Source organism: Molothrus ater, chromosome 7 (assembly GCF_012460135.2).
Source record: "Molothrus ater isolate BHLD 08-10-18 breed brown headed cowbird chromosome 7, BPBGC_Mater_1.1, whole genome shotgun sequence".
Lineage (NCBI taxonomy): Eukaryota > Metazoa > Chordata > Aves > Passeriformes > Icteridae > Molothrus > Molothrus ater.
The window spans coordinates 24,093,746-24,112,566 of NC_050484.2; the positions used below are offsets into that span (position 1 = coordinate 24,093,746).

The following is an 18,821-nucleotide window of genomic DNA, read 5'->3' on the forward strand; positions in this document are numbered from 1 at the left end:
TGGGAACAGAGAGACGATGGTGTCTCCTCCCCTCGCGGCGCTGCCCTGCGGAAGTGACGCGCGGGCGGGCGCAGCGCGGCGCGCGGCAGCCATGGGCAGGAAGGAGCGCGGTGAGCGGGGCCGGGGAGCGGCGCGGGCCGGGTCGGGCGGGCAGGGGAGTCCTGGGGCGGCTCAGTCACGGCTCCCGCTCTGCTCCCAGATAAGAAGAAGTCCAAGAAGCGCCATTACGATGACGACGAGGACGATGAGGACGAAGGTGCCGGGAAGGAGCCGCAGGAGGCGGTGCCGTCGGCGGCGGGGAAGCAGGTGGAGGAGAGCGGCACCAAGGTGGACGAGTACGGCGCCAAGGACTACCGGCTGCAGATGCCGCTGAAGGCCGACCACAGCTCGCGGCCCCTCTGGGTGGTGCGTGCGCGGGGGCGGCGGGGCCGCTGTCGCCGTGTGCCCCAGGGTGGGACGCGAGGGGGCCGGGATCGCTGCGGGCACGGACAGGGCCGGGCAGGGGGAGAAGCCGGCTCTGCTGCGGGGTCAGGCGGGGAGCGCAGACCGGGCCGGAGGGTGCGGGTGGAGAGCCTCGGGCGCGCGTGGAGCGGGGTTTGATGCGGTTCGGGGCGGTGCGGGGACAGGAGCCCTGGCAGTGCCCAGGGGATTGATTGCTGCAGCCCCGGCAGTGCCCAGGGGATTGATTGCTGCGGCCCCGCAGTCTCCAGGCGGGGTCCGCGCTGGTCCGGGTGTGCTGCAGGGCCGGGCACAGCCGCAGCTCAGCCAGACGTCTTGGGGAGGGCTGTGGAGGAGCGTGTTGGCTGGTGACACGAGAGGGATCTGTCACGGCAGTAATAGAGTAGCAGGGTTTGTATGTTGCAGTGAAACGGCTTTAAGACAGGCCGGCCTCATCCTCTGTAACTGGTGCCCTTTTCTCTGCGCTTTGAAAGGGATGTCAGTAAACTTGCCCAAGGTCTGGCCTGTGGTTGACCATCTAGGGAAGAGGTGGTTTCCCCGCCAGCTTCTGCACGGTGCCTCTCATCAAGTGCTGTACAGGCACCTGGGGCTGTGACACCCGAGTGCTGCCTTTCATTCATTCATTTGTTCATTCATTCTGCATTAAATGAGCAAGCAGTTTTTTTGTTCCAGGGGAATGGGGCTGGAAGCTTGCCTCTACTCAAGCAATTTATTTAGCATTAAAAAAGAAGGAATACCCCAGCATGTCAGTCTGGAAAAACTTTATTGATCTGGGTGGGATTTATTCATAGTGCCATGGAAGGAACATGGATAAATTAATTCCTGGACCATTTTCAGAAGAAAAAGTTACATGTTTATTCATTTTCTTGTAACTTCATTTATGAGATTCAGTTCAACTAACACTGTTGTGCCTTCAGCATTTGTTTTTTTTCTGTAGGCTCCTGATGGCCATATATTTTTGGAAGCCTTTTCTCCAGTTTACAAATATGCACAAGACTTTCTGGTTGCCATTGCTGAGCCTGTGTGCAGACCCACCCATATTCACGAGTACAAGCTGACTGCTTACTCCCTGTATGCTGCTGTGAGTGTGGGCTTGCAGACAAGTGACATCACTGAGTATTTGCAGAAACTCAGCAAGACTGGTGTCCCAGATGGAATAATTCAGTTTATCAAGGTAAGGCTATTCTACTGGCATTGGAAATACATCTGTTTCTACTAAGGAATTCCTTTCCTGATGCCTCTGCCTAATTGATTCATTATCTTTTAATCATCCATCACTTTTAACTGTCTTATTCTTCTGTCATTGTTTCAAGAGATTTTTTTTTCTGTCTTTTTGCATAGGATATTGCTGCACACATACTATTTTCATAATATAGCCTTTGTGGGGTTGATAAAAAGTACATTTAAGCATCTCTGTAGATAATTTCAGCCAGTACAGCTTGTACATGGGGAAAGTTTCCTCAGATTTGCTCTGAAGGAAAACTGAGAATGTAAGAAGTAGTCTGTAATAGTGTGGCACTATGAGACAGCCTGCCTTATCCTGCAAGTGTGCTCTCACAGTCTTGGAAACAGTTTGAGATTAGGTTTAAAAAGTGAATATCTGTGCCTGATCTCCTGTGTGAGATGATGTGAGCACCTTCTGAAAATACCTTTTCAGGTTTGTTCCATGAGCATAATAGCAGTGCAAGTAAATGTTTTGTGGTAAGGTGCTTCCCCACAAAAACCTAAAGCCATTGCAGTGTTTGGTCCTAAACATGGAATCTCTCTTTTGCATGTTCCTAATGACTGCTCTCTTTGTAGCTGTGCACTGTCAGCTATGGGAAGGTGAAGCTGGTTCTGAAACATAACAGGTAAGTGGCTTCTTCCTTAGCTCTTGTGGCAGCAAACCCTCCAAATGCACAGCTGTGTGTCAGTGCTCTCAGGAGCTCTGCAGTCTCACAGCTGCCAGCTGAGTGTAGCAGCTCTCAGGCATCACTTTTACAGCTTTTGGAAGTATTTAATACGTTAGCTGACAAATTGTGTTTGGCTATCCTGAGCTAGCTCTGGTTGTCATCACATTTTTAAAAGTAGGTTGCAAATTTGATATTGTAGTTTGTTTGTTTATTGCTTGGACTTGCAATATGTCTTTCGAGGTTTTCAAATCATTTGGGAAAGATGAGTAAATCCAGTGGCAAGAGGTGGATACTTGTGTCTCTGTTGAATCTGATTTGTTTTAAAGTCAGAAGATAATGCTGGAAGGGGCCTGGAGAAGTCAGTGCATATTCTAACTGTGATCTCCAACCAGCATCATCATTGAGGAATCTCCAGGATGCATCAGTTTTAAATTTTTAGATGGTTTGTGTTTTGGAAGTTCGGGGTTTTGTCTTTTGGGCTTTTCTGGTGCTGTGGACAGGACTTGAAAACAGCACATTTGGCATTTCCACAAACTCACCTCAGTTCAGTCAAAATTTATTTCATTTGCATGCCACAAATAAGATGGGTGTGTGAGAGGTCTGTGTGGGCATTTCTGCTGGAGTTTGCCACTCACGTTAGGTTAGAGAGCATTTGAAAAAGATGGAGGGATGACTGCACAGTACATGTTACTTTTGGTATGAGGCATCTTTTAAAAGTTTCAGTTACCATAATGTCTTTATTTTTAAATTAGCACCCCAAGACTGAATGCTTTGAGTGCATCTGGTTATGCATCTATGCCACTCTTTCTGTGAGTTACTCAGTTGATGAATTCATAAAAATATTTTCCTTTATTCTTTCATTTTAGGTATTTTGTGGAAAGTACCCATCCTGATGTCATTCAGCAGCTTCTGCAAGACCATGTAATTAAAGAATGTCGCCTGAGAAATGCTGAAGGTGAAGAGACAGAGCTGATTACAGAGACATTCACAAGTAAATCAGCGGTATGTCCAGCCGTATTCTAAAATTACTGCGCTGACTGGAGGTAAACTCTTGGGTAGTTTGGAGTTGCTGTTGTTTGTTTGTTGTATCAGCTTCACTCTGCCAGTAACAAACTCTGCCTCTTTAATGAGCCCGAATTTGGGGGGAAGAGGGGAGCCTCTTAGAATGTGTCTCTAATGAAACTTTTGGTGAAAATTCATGTTCCTCTATTTCAGATTTCCAAATCTAGTGAAGGTGGCCTTGGTCCATCAACTTCACAGGGAACAGATGTTCAGAATAAGCCAGATGTCCCAGCTGACTTGTTTGAGTTTTATGAACAGATGGACAAAGATGAGGAGGAGGAGGAGGAAACGCAGACGGTGTCTTTTGAAGTCAAGCAGGTATGAATATTGCACAGAAGCACATAAGCATGAGAACTTACTAGGAATTACTGTGGCTCTTTGTTTGGTAGAGGAGATCACTGGAGCTCATTAACATTTCTTTCCTTTTACCTTCCAAAGTTTAGAATCTTAGAGAGTGGCAGTGTGGGTGTTCTTTGCTTGCCTGTGGAGCGCAGTGCTTACAGGCCAGAGAGGCTCCAGGGACTTAGGGAGGTCCCCATCACATGTGGTTGAGTATTACTTAGTTCAAGATGAGAATTCAGTGGAGGCTGCTTTTAGAGAGCTTGGTCTTTTTTCTTTTCCCTCCTGCTTTTGGTTTGTAGTTCATGGTTGCAGAAGGAGCTCTTTCTTGGTGCTTCCAGTTTCATCACTTGAGAAGGGGAGCTGGAGGTTGGAGCGCAGTCCTTGCTTGACCTTCAGAGAAAGCTTCTACAGAACTTCTCAAGTTGGTTTTGGACTTGGTGATTCTAATGATGCCTTAGTAGGGGAAAAAGGATTACTTAGTAGCTGTTTTGTTTTTTGAAAAAAACCAACCCAAACCAAAGACCTCTTGGTGACTGATTCAGCCTGTCATTGTCTTGGAATAACTTCCATACAGGCTATGGAGGTTTTCAGGGCAACAGATGTGCAGCTTTGTGTAACATAGAGAACCTTTCCTGTCTGGTACTGAACTCTTTGTTGCAGGACTTCAGGATGTAGTTTAGTCATTGCTGGGCAAGTGGCAGTCTGAGCTGAATGTGTCATGTTCTTCCATCTGCCTAATATTAACTGTTGTTCAAAGTTTTGGAGCCTGGGGTAATCACAGGTAAAGTTTCCAGAATAAGACTTTATAAGTATAAAAAATAAATGTAACTTCACTTGGTACTATGTAACCTAGTTGTTTTTAGGGAAAAGAAATTAACTCAGATGTGGAGATTTATCAACTGAAGCTTTGTTTCCTCTTCAGGAGATGATTGAAGAACTTCAGAAGCGTTGTATCCATTTGGAGTACCCCTTGCTAGCAGAGTATGATTTCAGAAATGATTCTGTGAATCCTGATATCAATATAGATCTGAAACCTACTGCAGTCCTCAGGCCCTATCAAGAGAAAAGCCTAAGGAAGATGTTTGGGAATGGACGAGCCAGGTCTGGTGTTATTGTCTTGCCATGTGGTAAGTTTCTGTGTTGGTACTTAGACAATTTGTTTTTTATTTGCCTGTAGTAAAGAAAATTCCAAAGATGAGAGCTGCCTGGATTTCAGGCAGCAGCAGGGACTGTTTGGTCCCAGTGTGCAGAGTCCTGGTGGTTTTTATTGAGCTGGTGGTGAGGCTGTGCTGAGGGAGAGCCGGGTCACAGAGCTGTTGGTGTCCTGGCAGGGGCTGGGGAGCAGCTGTGGTACCCTCACAGTGCCAGTCATGCTTCTGCTGTGCCCACTGCCACCTCTGCTCATCTTCCTGTGAAATGTAAAGCAGTTGGCATTGGAATTTGTTCCTTGGTTGGGAATGGGGGAACTGGAGGGAGCTGGGAATACAAAGGTGGCATAAAGGGATGTCCAAGGAAGGAAAGAGCTTGGGTGTACAGGTGCTGGGCAGGAGAGTTTGAGGATGAAATGAGAAAGATGCTGACTGGGACAGCCTACAGAAAACTGGGGGGAAAAGGAGCAAACAGGAGGCTGTGTGCCAGTGCCCTCAGTATTGGGAGAGGAGGAGGCACATGGGACCTGTGATGAGGGCCTGAGAGTGTGTAAGGGGTGCTGGGAGAAGTGTGAAAGATGGGAAGATTTAAGGAGTTGCTTTGTGGGGGAATGTATACCTGGCAGAGACAGAGGAATAGAGCAACCCTAGGGAAGCTTTCTGTAGCCACCTGTAATTTAACATTCTTTTGAAATTTAAAAGAATTAGAATGATTGCTTCTAATTGTCAAAGCCATTGTTTGCAATTATTTTCTTGAGGAAATAGGGTTGTGTCCTGTAGATAATCCAGCTGCACTTTTAAGGAGCGAATACTTGATCTCTTTATGACTATTGTAGCAAAGAAACAACAAAGAAATTCCCTTTGCATGATTTCATATCCTCTCATGATTTTCCTTCGCTCTTTGGTTTTGTTTTCCTCCCACTCCAGTGGCATCTGAGAGATGCCTAACGAGTGTCACTGCTCCTGCCCGCAGGTGCTGGCAAGTCTCTGGTGGGGGTGACGGCCGCGTGCACTGTGCGCAAGCGCTGCCTGGTGCTCGGCAATTCCGCCGTGTCTGTGGAGCAGTGGAAGGCCCAGTTCAAGATGTGGTCCACCATCGACGACAGCCAGATCTGCCGCTTCACCTCTGATGCCAAAGACAAGCCCATTGGCTGCTCTGTTGCCATCAGCACATACTCCATGTTGGGGCACACGACTAAAAGGTCTTGGGAAGCAGAAAGGGTAATGGAGTGGCTTAAAAGTCAAGAGTGGGGCCTTATGATACTGGATGAAGTCCATACCATTCCTGGTAAGGAAAAGGTGTGCAAACCTTCCATGTTGCACACATTGTTAATGTCCTTCTGTTCTTGTAGAAGCGGTGGTTTTTTGCTGTTCTTCTCATGATTAATGTAGTGAGTAAATCCATGGCTTAGGGGTTTGGAACAAGTAAACTGCCTAATTCTACTTTTTTTTTTTCTTTTTTTCCCTTCTGATACTACATAGTTTAACTGACCACTAGTTTTCTGAACTCTTCAAATTAGATGCTGTGTTTTCTGTAATAGCAGTGTGAAGTAAAAGTTCCTCCATGTGGGTTGATAAAGTGCTCTTAAAATACCTGAATTACCTTTGCAGAATTTTGCTGTAGACATATTTGAACAGGAGAGGAATTCATCTGCCTTCTTCTCGTAGATGCAGTGTCACTGCAGGCCAGCTTTTAATATCTATGAGTAACCATAGTGATTAACATCCAGAAATAACTGCTGTCTTTGAAATTGCCATGTAATTGAGATCTGTACTACTGGAAAGCAATAATGTGCTATTAAAGTGTCTGTGGAATAATCCTGGCTAAAAAAACACCCAAGATTGTTAGCTGTTCTTCCTTATTCTTATTTGAATATATTTTGGTGTCTACAGAAGTAGGCCTTGGTGATTAATTGCCATTTTATCAAAGTAGCATACTGGCACTGTTCTGTTACTTTTGTTCTTGCTTGGTTCCATAGAAATGAAGGTACAGCAACTCCTCTGTGATTTCTAGCAATACTAAAGATGAGTAATTCTGCCATATCCTGCATGTCCTGAATGTGGCAGTCAGCCAAGAGTCCTTGTGTCATAGTTCTTGCTAGGAAATACTATAGACCCAAACCAAAGCATGTAACCTGTGAATATATTAATTTTCTCTTGGGGAATGGAAAATAATAAAAAAGGTTTACTGAGATTTTTCAGAGTGTACTTGACAATGCAAAGTAAAGCTGCAATCACTGTGAAGTTTTGCTGTAACACTGATTTTTTAGGAGTGTGTGTGCAATGGGGTACAATTTCCCAATGCTGTGCTTGCCTTATGCTCAGGAGTTGATGAAAATGTCTTTTAAAAGTTGCAGTATTTATCTTCTGAAACCATTCAGGAGAGTTAACAAAAAATTTGTCTTGGATTTTTTAGCAAAAATGTTCAGACGTGTGCTCACTATCGTCCAAGCTCACTGTAAACTGGGGCTGACTGCTACCCTGGTCAGAGAAGATGATAAAATTGTTGACCTGAACTTCCTGATTGGACCAAAGCTCTATGAAGCCAACTGGATGGAGCTGCAGAACAATGGCTACATTGCTAAAGTCCAGTGTGCTGAGGTGATGCTCTGCTTTTTGGTACTATTAGTGTTTATTTAGTATGCTTATAAAGTTGAGAAAAATTCTTGCAGCTCTTATAAAAAAGATTGATAGTAGAAATTTTAAATCATGTAAGAAAGCACCTACTTATTTCAAGCCTGAACATGTGAGGGTGAAACTTGAAAACGTAGGACTGGGTCTCACCATTCTTTCTAGTATGCAGATGTGACCTCTGTTCTTTCCAGCATATGGATGAGAGGTAAATCTGGTATCAAAAGAGGTGAAAATCTTTCATACAGGCACATTAGAATGTTAAAGTAATCTTTCTGGAAAGCCTAATTCCATGTATTATCTCTGATAATTGACATGGAAGATACTTAGGGAAGAGTATAACTTTCTCCAAGCTGTCATTTATGATGTTTCCATGTAAGCATTAGGGGATTGCTTTTCATGGACTTACTTGGTCTCCTCTTGAATGGAAGTAAAGTTTTAGCAGCTGTAATGTGTTATGGTAGAGTTTGGGGGTTTTTGTCTTTGTGGTGTTGTTATTGTTGTGGTCGTTTATTTTAAGCCTGTCTTGCTAATTTCATGCAATTCTCCCTAGCTCTGGTACTGGAATAAAATATGCAAATGTAGGTCAGCTGTTCTCCTTTTGAACACTGTGCAAACTGGTGGTTGTAGAAGGAAAAAAACCCACTGCTTTGAACTCACAGAATGCAAGTGAAAAGCACCTAGAAAATAACTGTTGAAGGGAGAGTAAGCAGTCCTCAAATTCAGGTTTGCATTTAGGCACGTTGGTTAGTTCTGCTAAGCAAAATTCTCAGTCCCTGAACTGCCCTTTAGTCATTAAAAAAAGAAGCATGGGTTACCTTTTGTTGTGAATGATGGGAAAATTCTGCAAGTTTCTATTCCTTAGGCCAGTGTTTTGAATTAACATTTGATGACTCTACCAAAATCAAAGAACAAAAAAGCCCAGTGTTGAGTCCAATATGTGCACAACTGCTTTGGATATTGGTTTGGATTTCCTTGAGGGAGTAGCACCATTAATCAACTTGGTTTATTCCCCTCAGCCAGGAAAGGTGTCTGGCTCACTCTTCAAGTGCAGTTCTTCCCAGGTGGCTGGAGAGGGCAGTGCTGATGTCTCATAGGGCAGGTCATGGTTATTGAAGATGTTGCTCTTTCACTGCTCTGAAAGAGAAAGAGAAGCACAGTTTAAAAAGTTAGACAAAGTTCTAAAAAAGACAACAAACCTGTTCTTTACCTGTTTTTTCAGAGTTTTGTAATTTACAAATAATCTCTTTTTGAGCAGCCATACTAAGTCTTTGGATTGGAGTGCCTGTCTTGCAAAATGTAAAATGAAAATACAAAATACATGTGTTTGCCATGCAGTCAGAGGCATTGAGCAATAGATGAAATTTTTTACCACAGTCAGTATATTCAGTATTTGTATCTCATTGTCATATTGATGTAATTGTCTTCTGGTTCAAGAGTTTTAAGTATTTCATGTAGACAGCACACAATAACAACAGAGCCTATTCAGTGCATGAATTTATTTTAATGTAGTCAAAGGATAATGAAAGCATCATCTGGCATTTAAGTCACTGGAAAAAATATTTTGAAACAAAAAATTAGGTCTTATCAGTACAGAACAATTAATGTTGTTTAAATAAACTCTAAATTGTCATAAACTTCCTTAGCTGAATGGTGGTTATGAAAGAGGCTTTTCTCTGTGGTAGTTTGTTAATTTCTATTGCGCACTGGATATGAGAGAATAACTCATGTACAGCAGAGTGAATGTTGCCCAAATTATATCCCCTATGGATAGTGTCAGATATTATCAATAGTGTCACTTCATTGGCTTAAACTAGATAATTTCTTCTTTTTTCATGCTAGAATAGAAAAAATAAACCTAGACTTGTTGAAGTACTATGGTTGTTGTTTACATAATAGAAGAATTGTTTAGGTATCCTGGGGTGATTTTTGGTTATTGTCTGTTGAAAACCTCTAATCAGTCCCAGTGTTTTGGAAATTCTAGACTCAATAGCTGTGGATATATGGAGAAAGATGGGTGGATTTGTTCTGTAATGAAAACAAAATGTGTCTTAGCATTCAGAATATGGATGAAAATGAGTCTTTATGGGACAAAGCTTTGACTGCTGTGAGAGGTAGACTACACAGTTCATTACCTTAATTACTGCTTTGTAGGAAGTAGTAGTATTTAGTAAATTATTTAAGTGTGAACATGAAGTAACTATCTTTCAGTCTTGTTCCAGTCCCACTGCCTATTTCTGTCATGGATCTCAATGCCAAAGCATTTTGTAAAAACAGGTTTTAGTGGTGCAGGAGACTTCAGTGACTGATAGCTTTCCTTTTGGTACAGAAATGACTATGTTAAAATGTGTAACCTGCCCTATACAGGAAGTCCTAATGCATTACCAGCCCCCAATATCTTTTCAACTCCCACTGGGATTAAATAAGTAAATAATGGAGTGTTACTTTGTGCGTGTGTTTTCTAATTGTAGGTATGGTGCCCAATGTCACCTGAATTTTACAGAGAATATGTAGCTATTAAAACAAAGAAAAGGATACTGCTCTACACCATGAACCCAAATAAATTCAGAGCCTGTCAGTTCCTGATTAAGTTTCACGAGCGACGGAATGATAAAATCATCGTCTTTGCTGACAATGTGTTTGCACTGAAGGAATATGCAGTCAGACTTGGGAAGTAAGTGTTCAACCAGTGATGGCACTGCTATTTTCCTCCTTCCATGACAATTTCCTTGCAATCTCACAGCTTTCAGTAGTCTTTTGTAATAGACTAGATATTTTTTGTAATGCTGTAACTCCAGTCCTCCTGCATAAAAAGCTCAGGAGGGTATTTTTGGATGGACCTTACTGGCACTGCATCATGATTTTGGTGTTTGAAAAGAGTCTCTGTTTGGCATTTGTTTCAGAAATTTTGCATCCAGAATTTTGTGAAAGATTTAGTATTTTTATTTTATTTTAATTAGTAAAAGCCAATGGAAAAATGAGGGGCTTTTGGAAATATCACTAGAACTGTTTCTTTAATGGATGGTAGCTTTCCCTGTCTCTCTGAGAAAAAGGTTTTCAAATATATATTGTCTGGATCTTTCAGGATGTTCTGAGACCCAGGGCCTTCTTCTTAAAAAAACAAAGACAGGCTTTTTTGGTATCTGTGCTCTACTAGTGCACTGCCTAGAAGTGCAGTACTTGTTTAATAAACTAAAGGACATTTCTCCCTAGAGCTCCTTGATTACCTTAAATGACTGTAACATGAGTGCAGTTATGGGAGGTTGTGCAAACAGGGTTTAATGAGGGGTCAGCATCAGTCTGTTGCTAAGATTTGGGGAGGGATGATCAGGGAGAGTTTATCAGGATCAGGCATAGAGCGATTTTTGGGGAACATAACCTTATAAGCTGGCCTCATCCTTTCTTTGACAAGGCCAAATAATGCCTTGCTTGCTGGAAGCTGTGGAGCATTTTGATGGTGTGTGATTTCATGTCTAGGAATTTCAGCAGTATTCCTTAGCAAAACCACAAACAAGCCTTACACTTTCCAAAATTCATGATCAGTTCTGACTGCATTTTAAGGGGCCGTATGGTGCTGGTATGCTGTGACATCAAATAGCAAGCAGACCTAATGGTGTTGGATGAATTCCAACACCCGTGGTCTCTTTCATCATTTTTTTAATCTGTCTGGCCAGAGATTAGCTGTAATGATGCCTCTGGAATGTCTCTAGCAGTGTTCAGTGTACCGCAGACAAAGCCTTTAGCACAGGCAATGCTGGGGGGGCAGGGGATGCCATGGGGCACAGCAGTTGTAAGCGGGGTAGATGCTGTGGAAGTGTGGCAGGAAAACCAGTTGAAGAAATAGTAGGTTGCCCCTTTTTATGTTCTAGAGGGAATTTTGTTTCCCACATCACTTATGGAGCTCCAGGTTATCCAGCTGCCACTGTTAGAAAGAAAGCACAGGCTTGCTGTGCTGGACAAAGGTGAGGTTTGTTTTAACGGGAGGTTTTTTGCTGTGAGCAGACTAAACCAAAGGGAACTGTTAGTTTGTGCAGGACAGGAACTCTGTGTGTGGAGGAGAGAGCAGCCCCGTGGGTAGAGCAGGAGTGCTGTGGCTGTGTGCCCAGCAGGAGCACAGCTCCCACTGCCCTTCTCATGGCCTGACAGGAGCCTGTGGGCTGGGTGGGCCTCCTCTGGCGGGAGAGGTGTCCACAGTCTGGCTGCCTCTGTTAGCTCCTCCCTTAACCCCCTTGCCCTTGGTAGTGGGAAGGACCATGCACATGACAGGAATTACTTTGTCCGCAATTTTTGGGGCCAAAGAATCCAAATTTGCTCAGCCAGCTTTCCCTCTGTCATGATTCTGTCATCCAGCATAGCATAGCTCATGTGCTGCCTGGTTTCACTAGTGTTAGGAGTATGTTTAAATCACAGCTTCCGAAGGACTGTGCCTCTGTGGTTTTATCAGCTATGTCAGTTAATGGCAGAGGAATCTGTCTTTGCAAATCCCTCAAATGTCTTTTCACAGTGAGGAAAATGAGTCATTAAAAAAAGAATCCATTTAGCACTTAATGTTCTAGATTCAGAAAAGTACTCAGGAATGCCAGCAAATCACTGTCAAGTAGGATCTGGGCAAGTTAAAATGAAGGATTGATAGCCAGGAGTTCAGGATTATTCTGTTCTTAATACAAAATGTAGTTGAATGCCTTCTTTGGTCTAAAGGAAAGGAAGGCTCAAAAATTTAGTTTCAGTTTAAATCTGCCATTTAACTTCACAATTTAAATAATACATTAAATTTAAAATAAGACTTAAGATATTACTGAATATTACTAATTGAATAATGAAGATATTTTTTCAGAATTGATTCATTTGCTAATTTCATTTTTAGCTGTTTTTTTTTCTAAAAGTCTGCCTAAATACATTAAACAGAAGAATTAGATTAGAGATTACTAGGATTGTTTGGTAAAATCCCTAGAATAAAGTTTGTAGCAAAGAAAGCAAGAGGAGCCAGTGCAGGGGATTAGTTGATAATAGAAAACCTAAGACCATGCACTGCCATGTTTATGTTCAGCCATGATCTATGTGCAATACTAAATGGAAAATTTGAGCTTAGTTTCTTGTGTTAGAAATAATTTATTGAACTGTGAACAAAACGGTAATTGGAAAATTTAACTCCTATTGTTTGGGGATGCTTTGGTAACCTTAATTTGGAAAAGTAGTACAACAGACGACAAAGCAGTGGCTGTGCTATCCTGCATGCAGCTCACTGTTTCTGTGTGGGCTCATCTCTTCTTAGCTTTTTGGTTTTTTAACTCTGCTTAGGCAGAAATAAAACAGAGAGACACTGGAAAATTCACAGCAGTCCAAGTTACTCATCAAGTCTGTGAGTGACTGAGTTTGTGTGAGCCTTTGGGATTGAAACATTAAATGTTCCATTTAATTCATTGTCAGACATCAGAAACCGTAGGTGAAATGCCACTGTGAGCTGCTCATGAAATGTTTGAGGCCTTTGTGTCATTTCGGTAAGCCCAGAAGGTATTAGAAGGGCAAGAGGTTAGCTTGAAAAGCAAAAATAATTTTCCCAGAACAACACCCAGCAGCCCATTTGTGACACCCAGCATATCCTTGATAGAGAAGCCTGTATTTTCAAGTGTTTAAACAGGAAGCAAAGGTTGCAGCTGTAAATGTGCTAACTCAGTACATTTGAGGAAAAAAATGCCTTCAACAGCTGCCTTCAGTCTTTCATGTAGGCTTAGCAAATGTATTCAGTCTGTTGATATACAGCTTCACTGGTGCACGTAATTGCAAAACATTTGTAACTGTCAGAATTTCTTTCTGGCTGACTGGGTTGCTGCAGAGGATTCCACAAACCCCTGGGCAGCTGCCATAAAGAGTCAAACAAGATAAAAGTAAACTGATATCTGTACCAAAATCTGCTTTGTTTTCATATCTGCTCAGAGATGTCCTGCACTCCTTCCCATGGTACCTCATAAGAAATGAGTGAGAAATCTTGACTTTATTTCATTTGTATACGTTGTGTTCTTTTCAGACCCTATATCTATGGTCCTACTGCACAAGGGGAAAGAATGCAAATTCTACAGAACTTCAAGCACAATCCAAAAATCAACACTATTTTCATTTCCAAGGTGAGGGAGTATATTCACTGTGTCCTTGTGCCTATCTTTGGAGTCAGCTTTAAGAGTCAGCTGCACATGCATGCTGTGCGTTTGACATCTTCATATCACAGCTCACAAAGAAAGCTGTGCTTTGTATTTGGTGTTGGCTGGGGAGATGTGGAAATAAGAGTGCTCAGAGGTGCTGCTCTGTTGCAGGTAGGGGATACGTCCTTCGATCTGCCAGAGGCCAATGTTCTCATCCAGATCTCATCCCACGGTGGCTCACGGAGGCAGGAGGCTCAAAGGCTGGGACGAGTGCTGAGAGCCAAAAAAGGTAAAGGAGGTGGTGCTTGGGCTCTGGGCCTTGGATCACAGCAACCTAGAGCAGGGGAAACTGGATGTTCATGAGGCTTCCTTATACTGTCCTTAGGCTTTAGTCAAAGAGAATATACCTATATACCAGTGAATGAAAATGAAGCATCTTCTGGCTCAGTAAACTTAATGATGAGAAAACTTCTAAAGGACAAAAAAAGCTGAAAGAAAACTGACTTTCTATGGCAATTCTCTCACTCTTTTATTCCTTGATATTTTCTTCAACATGAAATTGTTTCTGTAGGATCATAGTATTGTTCTAAGACGCAAGCCTCTAAAAATCACATTTTTGACACTAGATGACTTACTTTTAAAAATTGGATTTTGCTTTTGACTAGTGTGTTTTTGTAAAGCATGGCCAAAGGAATTTTTTTTGTTTAGAACAATTACCCTTGAAATACTTTCAACTCAGACTTAAGCTCTGCATATACTTATTTTAATACAAGCAGTCTGTATATTTTATATATTTTAATATTTTAAAACAAGCAGTTTGTGCTTGTTACAGGTAAGGCTTTGTTTGAAAATTCAAACAAACCCCATGTTAGTGAATTGGCAAAGTCTTAATGAAATCCTGAGTTTTAAAAGAGGACCCTATTACCAGGGTAACAGATCTTAAGGACTGTAAGTGTAAAAAAATGCACAGCCTGGTATGTGCTGGTCTTTAGATGGTGCTGTGAATTCTTAGCTAAGTATCTTTGCTTCAATTTTTTAATTCAAAACCACTGTAAACTCTAGTTCACATGGATAAAAATTTTCCTTTGTCTTTTTCTGTTGGACTTTCCTTGCTCTTGACTTTTCACTTCTTCTTGACATGATAAACTTAAAAACAATTTTATCTTTCACCTTGCCTAGCAGAATAAAGCAGCAGATTCTTCTTAGAGCGCCTGTTCGATTATGTTAGTCTACGTTTCCTTTTCTGTTTTTGTCTATTCACCTATCCTCAAGTTATTAAGAACAAAAGTAGGAGTTTCCATGCTGTGTCAATCAGTTTATGCAAGGTCTGGGTGCAGCTAGACAATGCAAATAGTTTTGTGGGGACAAGTTACTTAAGTACCTGTTTTCAGTATTTATTCCTTGGTTGTTCTTTGTTGCAGTGTTGCAAATGAAACTATTCACTGAGTGCTTTTGTCTCTTAGGCATGGTTGCAGAGGAATACAATGCCTTTTTTTATTCCCTTGTATCCCAAGACACTCAGGAAATGGCATATTCAACAAAACGACAACGGTTTCTTGTAGATCAAGGTTATAGCTTCAAGGTAATTTTTGTTCCTTCTATCTATTATACTTGAGGCCTAAGAATGTGATTTTCATATTGTTTAGTGTTAGTATTTGGTCCAGTACTTGAGAATTCTGGTTGTGGAATGCGTTAATGAAGGTTTTTCTTTTCACGTTTTGTTTAGGACTGACTTTCTTCTTGCCATCTCTCAATAGGTTCATTCTTTGCCTTTTATTCAAAAGAGAACTGGAGGAATACGTTTTTGCTAAATCCACGTACCTTGTCTTTGCTTCTTAAAAATCAGCCTTATTACAGTTTACTGCTTGGAGTGCACTGCTAGCTGGGGTTTTTTGGTTAGCTAAGCAGTTGCCTTTGCTACTGTATTTTTTTTTTTTATTTTAGAGACTAAATGTAGGATATACTAAATTTTAAACCAGTTGCAGAAGAACTCTGTATATTAAAGAATTAGGAGTAAGTTTTAAACAGAGCATCAGTTGGACAGCTTAAAAGATGATGCAGTGGGAATTCTTTCTATTTTTTGAATCATGCTAGCACAGTTTTGCAACCAGAGCTGGAAACAGGCAAATACAATTTAAAATGGATTTTTGGGACTCCTTTTTCTTTATTTTTGAAATGACCATAGCACATATACTCCTAAATAAACAAGGAGTACCATAGTGTTCCTTTAGCCATGTACGAGTGATTCCTTCCATTAATGGATTCTTCAAGCTTGGACGTTTTCTCAGGAAATGTCATCCTTTTTCAGACTAGATATTCCCACAAATAACAGCCCACAGCACTGATTATTCATTCCAGTGTTTCCCTACCCTATTTTTGAAAAATGGTACTTGGCAGCTAATATGGTTTTCCTTTTACCTTAAACTTTATTTACAGTGTTTTTGTGATCTGCTCTAGCCCAGACTGCTGAGGTAATTAGTTTCTAATTGTATTGACTCAAGAGGTAAGCAGAAAAGATGAGGGAAAACACTACATAATCAGTGGTTGAATTAGAATGTCTTTCTCAAAACCATGTCAAATGTGACATTTTCAAAATACCTCTGGTTAAGAAAGTAAGCTGCCTGTTGCAAATCTTTATAACAGAAGCTTGAGATCTTTCAGTTCTTCAGAAGAGGAGCTTTGTCAGCTGATGGAGCCTATGGCACTGCATTGCCAGTAGGTCACATGTGCTCTGCACCCACAGTTACCAGATAAGTTACTGAGAATTCCAAGGAGAACAAACTTAACTGAAGTTACCCAGTGTTTAAGTACTCAAAGGCTGGAAGAGTCCTTTTGCTCTGTGACTGATGCTCTTTTGCAGGTTGCTGCACTGTCTCCCAACAGCTGTACATCTCAATTTGTTAGGAGCTTTTCCCCATTGTCCTGAATGCTTCTTGCTAAAATTTTAAGTCTCTGCAAAGCTAGTGGATTATTTTTGCCAAATATAAAATACTGGTTCTTAAACTAGACAAATCTTGAGCCTACAGCATGACACCAACCTTGCAGTAAGTTGAATACATGTCTGAGTTATATGTGCTTTGGTCAGTTTCTTGGTCAAGCTGCTATAAACAATGTTTAGCTGACGTGCTCTGCCCAGAGCTTTTCTTTCTTCTTTCCCTTTTTTTTTTTTTCCCAAAGATTTGTCTTTTGCATTTCCAGCCAGAATATAACAAGAGCTGTGAGTGTATGTATATATACATCACTCAGCAAGATTTTGTATGTATCTGTGCTATCTGTAGTATGAGGTTGTTCAACAGTGATCAAAGTTGAAGCCAGTTCCAACAGGATATGGAATCAGAAATACTTGTCTTGGTTTTGAATAGGTAACAGTGAGGAGGAAGAGCCCTCACCTTGTAGTGTGCTTTGTTTCTTAGGTAATCACAAAGCTGGCAGGCATGGAAGAAGAAGAACTTTCATTTTCAACCAAAGAAGAACAGCAGCAGCTTCTCCAGAAAGTCCTGCAAGCATCTGACCTGGATGCTGAGGAGGAAGTAGTTGCTGGAGAATATGGTTCAAAGTCAACTCAGGTAATGAAGAATTCTTTGAAAAGGATGACCACAGGTGGGACAGAACTGGGCCATTTTATTTCCATCCATTCTAAATGTGATGTCGTCATGGACGGCCTGGTATCTTTGTAAAACATTAGAGAACAGATTTGTTTTTTTAATCTGTATTAACCTTTAGCTATTGGAATAATTCACTTGTTGGGCACTCAGAAAAAATTCAACATGGAATTTGTGTCCTTCTCCATCATTTTTTAAGGAGAAGGTAACAGATCTATTGTTACAGATTTTGAAGTAAATCTTATAAGTCACATGCAACACAAATATTTTACGCCTCTGATGCCACCCTAAGCACGCGTGTGTGCTCCTTGTCCCGCAGGTGTCGCGCCGTGCAGGCACCATGAGCTCCATGTCCGGGGCAGATGACACGGTGTACATGGAGTACCACTCGTCCCGGAGCAAGGCGTCCTCCAACAAGCACATCCACCCCCTGTTCAAACGCTTCCGCAAGTGACCCTCACACAGGCATCTCCTTGGAACGTCACCCGTGTTCCTGTTACTGCAAGGATGGAGCTGGAGTTTGTGACAGGTCCTTTAACAGACTCTTTTATGTGCATCTGTACAGCCACATATTTACTTAGCAATGTATGTGCTCTTGTAGGTGAATGGAAAAGTAAAAAGGAACTAAATCTTACCATGAAAATATTTTTAGGAACTTTAAGATACAAATATGTCACAGCACATACTTTTTTGTGTGGCACTGTGCTCCTTGTCTTATGCCCTCATTTCCTTATGGCTGGAGGGCAGAAGCATATGGGCCACTTCATTCAAGAGAAGTACTTGTCTGGTTTTCAGGGTAATTAATAGATTTTATTTTTATCAGCTGAAGATCCTTTTTCAGAAGAGTCCTGAAAAGGTTTTGTAAATGAAGTTTGTACTGATGTTTGAGATATTATTTATCTGATTCTTGTGTCTGCTCAACAATATACTGTTTCTCAAAATGCTTAAATAAAATCATTCAGTGAGCTGAACAAATCCTGAGAGGAGCACTTTACATTATATTTTTAAACGGAGAGCTAATTTATACTTGTGACTTTACCTGTATTAAAATTCTAACAGATAGGTCAGAAATACTTTAGAGTTTGAAGACAAAGAAGAAAAAGAGACTGCCTCCAAAGTAAACTCAAGGACAGCATTAGTAGTAAATACAAAGAAATTCTGTGCTTGTTTTCCTAATTTTTCTTGCTATTCTTGAGAAGTTGCTCAAATAAAAGCTGTTTCTCTTGTTATTTATATTCTATTTATTAACCATGCAATAAAGCCTTCGTAACTGCTAAACAGTGCACTGTCACCACAGAGGTTATTACTGAATCAAAAAGCATTTTGACTTCTCACAAGGTGAGTCGGAAGAATATGTGAAAGAAAGATTCCCGAGTTTCTATTTTTTAATGAAGACTGCATTATAATTCTAGAAAACAATAGGGAAATATTGGTGGTTTGTGGCAGAAGAATGCTTTTTAATGCTTTAAGTAACACCTGCTTAATAATGTAACATGCTACTTGGTGTTGTATTAAGAGGTGTTATTTCTCTGGTTGTTTGTAGAGCTT

General features: G+C 41.3%; 1 protein-coding gene across 1 annotated transcript; it reads left to right on the forward strand.

The window, feature by feature from the left end:
- Nucleotides 1–57: 57 nt before the first annotated feature.
- Nucleotides 58–18,551, forward strand: ERCC3 (ERCC excision repair 3, TFIIH core complex helicase subunit). The gene is made up of 15 exons (XM_036386753.2): nucleotides 58–110; nucleotides 200–405; nucleotides 1,397–1,633; nucleotides 2,260–2,309; nucleotides 3,218–3,353; nucleotides 3,567–3,731; nucleotides 4,678–4,882; nucleotides 5,877–6,191; nucleotides 7,320–7,504; nucleotides 10,006–10,208; nucleotides 13,560–13,656; nucleotides 13,843–13,960; nucleotides 15,135–15,253; nucleotides 17,085–17,237; nucleotides 17,593–18,551. Exons 1-15 carry the CDS (start codon nucleotides 92–94, stop codon nucleotides 17,725–17,727), a joined length of 2,343 nt encoding a protein of 780 aa, XP_036242646.1. The 5' UTR covers nucleotides 58–91; the 3' UTR covers nucleotides 17,728–18,551.
- Nucleotides 18,552–18,821: the final 270 nt, after the last annotated feature.

What these genes read in the sequence shown, in the direction of transcription:
- ERCC3 (XM_036386753.2), top strand. An exon ending in CTAAAGTCCAGTGTGCTGAG is followed by an intron (nt 7,505 to 10,005) that starts GTGATGCTCTGC and finishes TTCTAATTGTAG; the next exon opens with GTATGGTGCCCAATGTCACC. An exon ending in ATCAAGGTTATAGCTTCAAG is followed by an intron (nt 15,254 to 17,084) that starts GTAATTTTTGTT and finishes TTTGTTTCTTAG; the next exon opens with GTAATCACAAAGCTGGCAGG.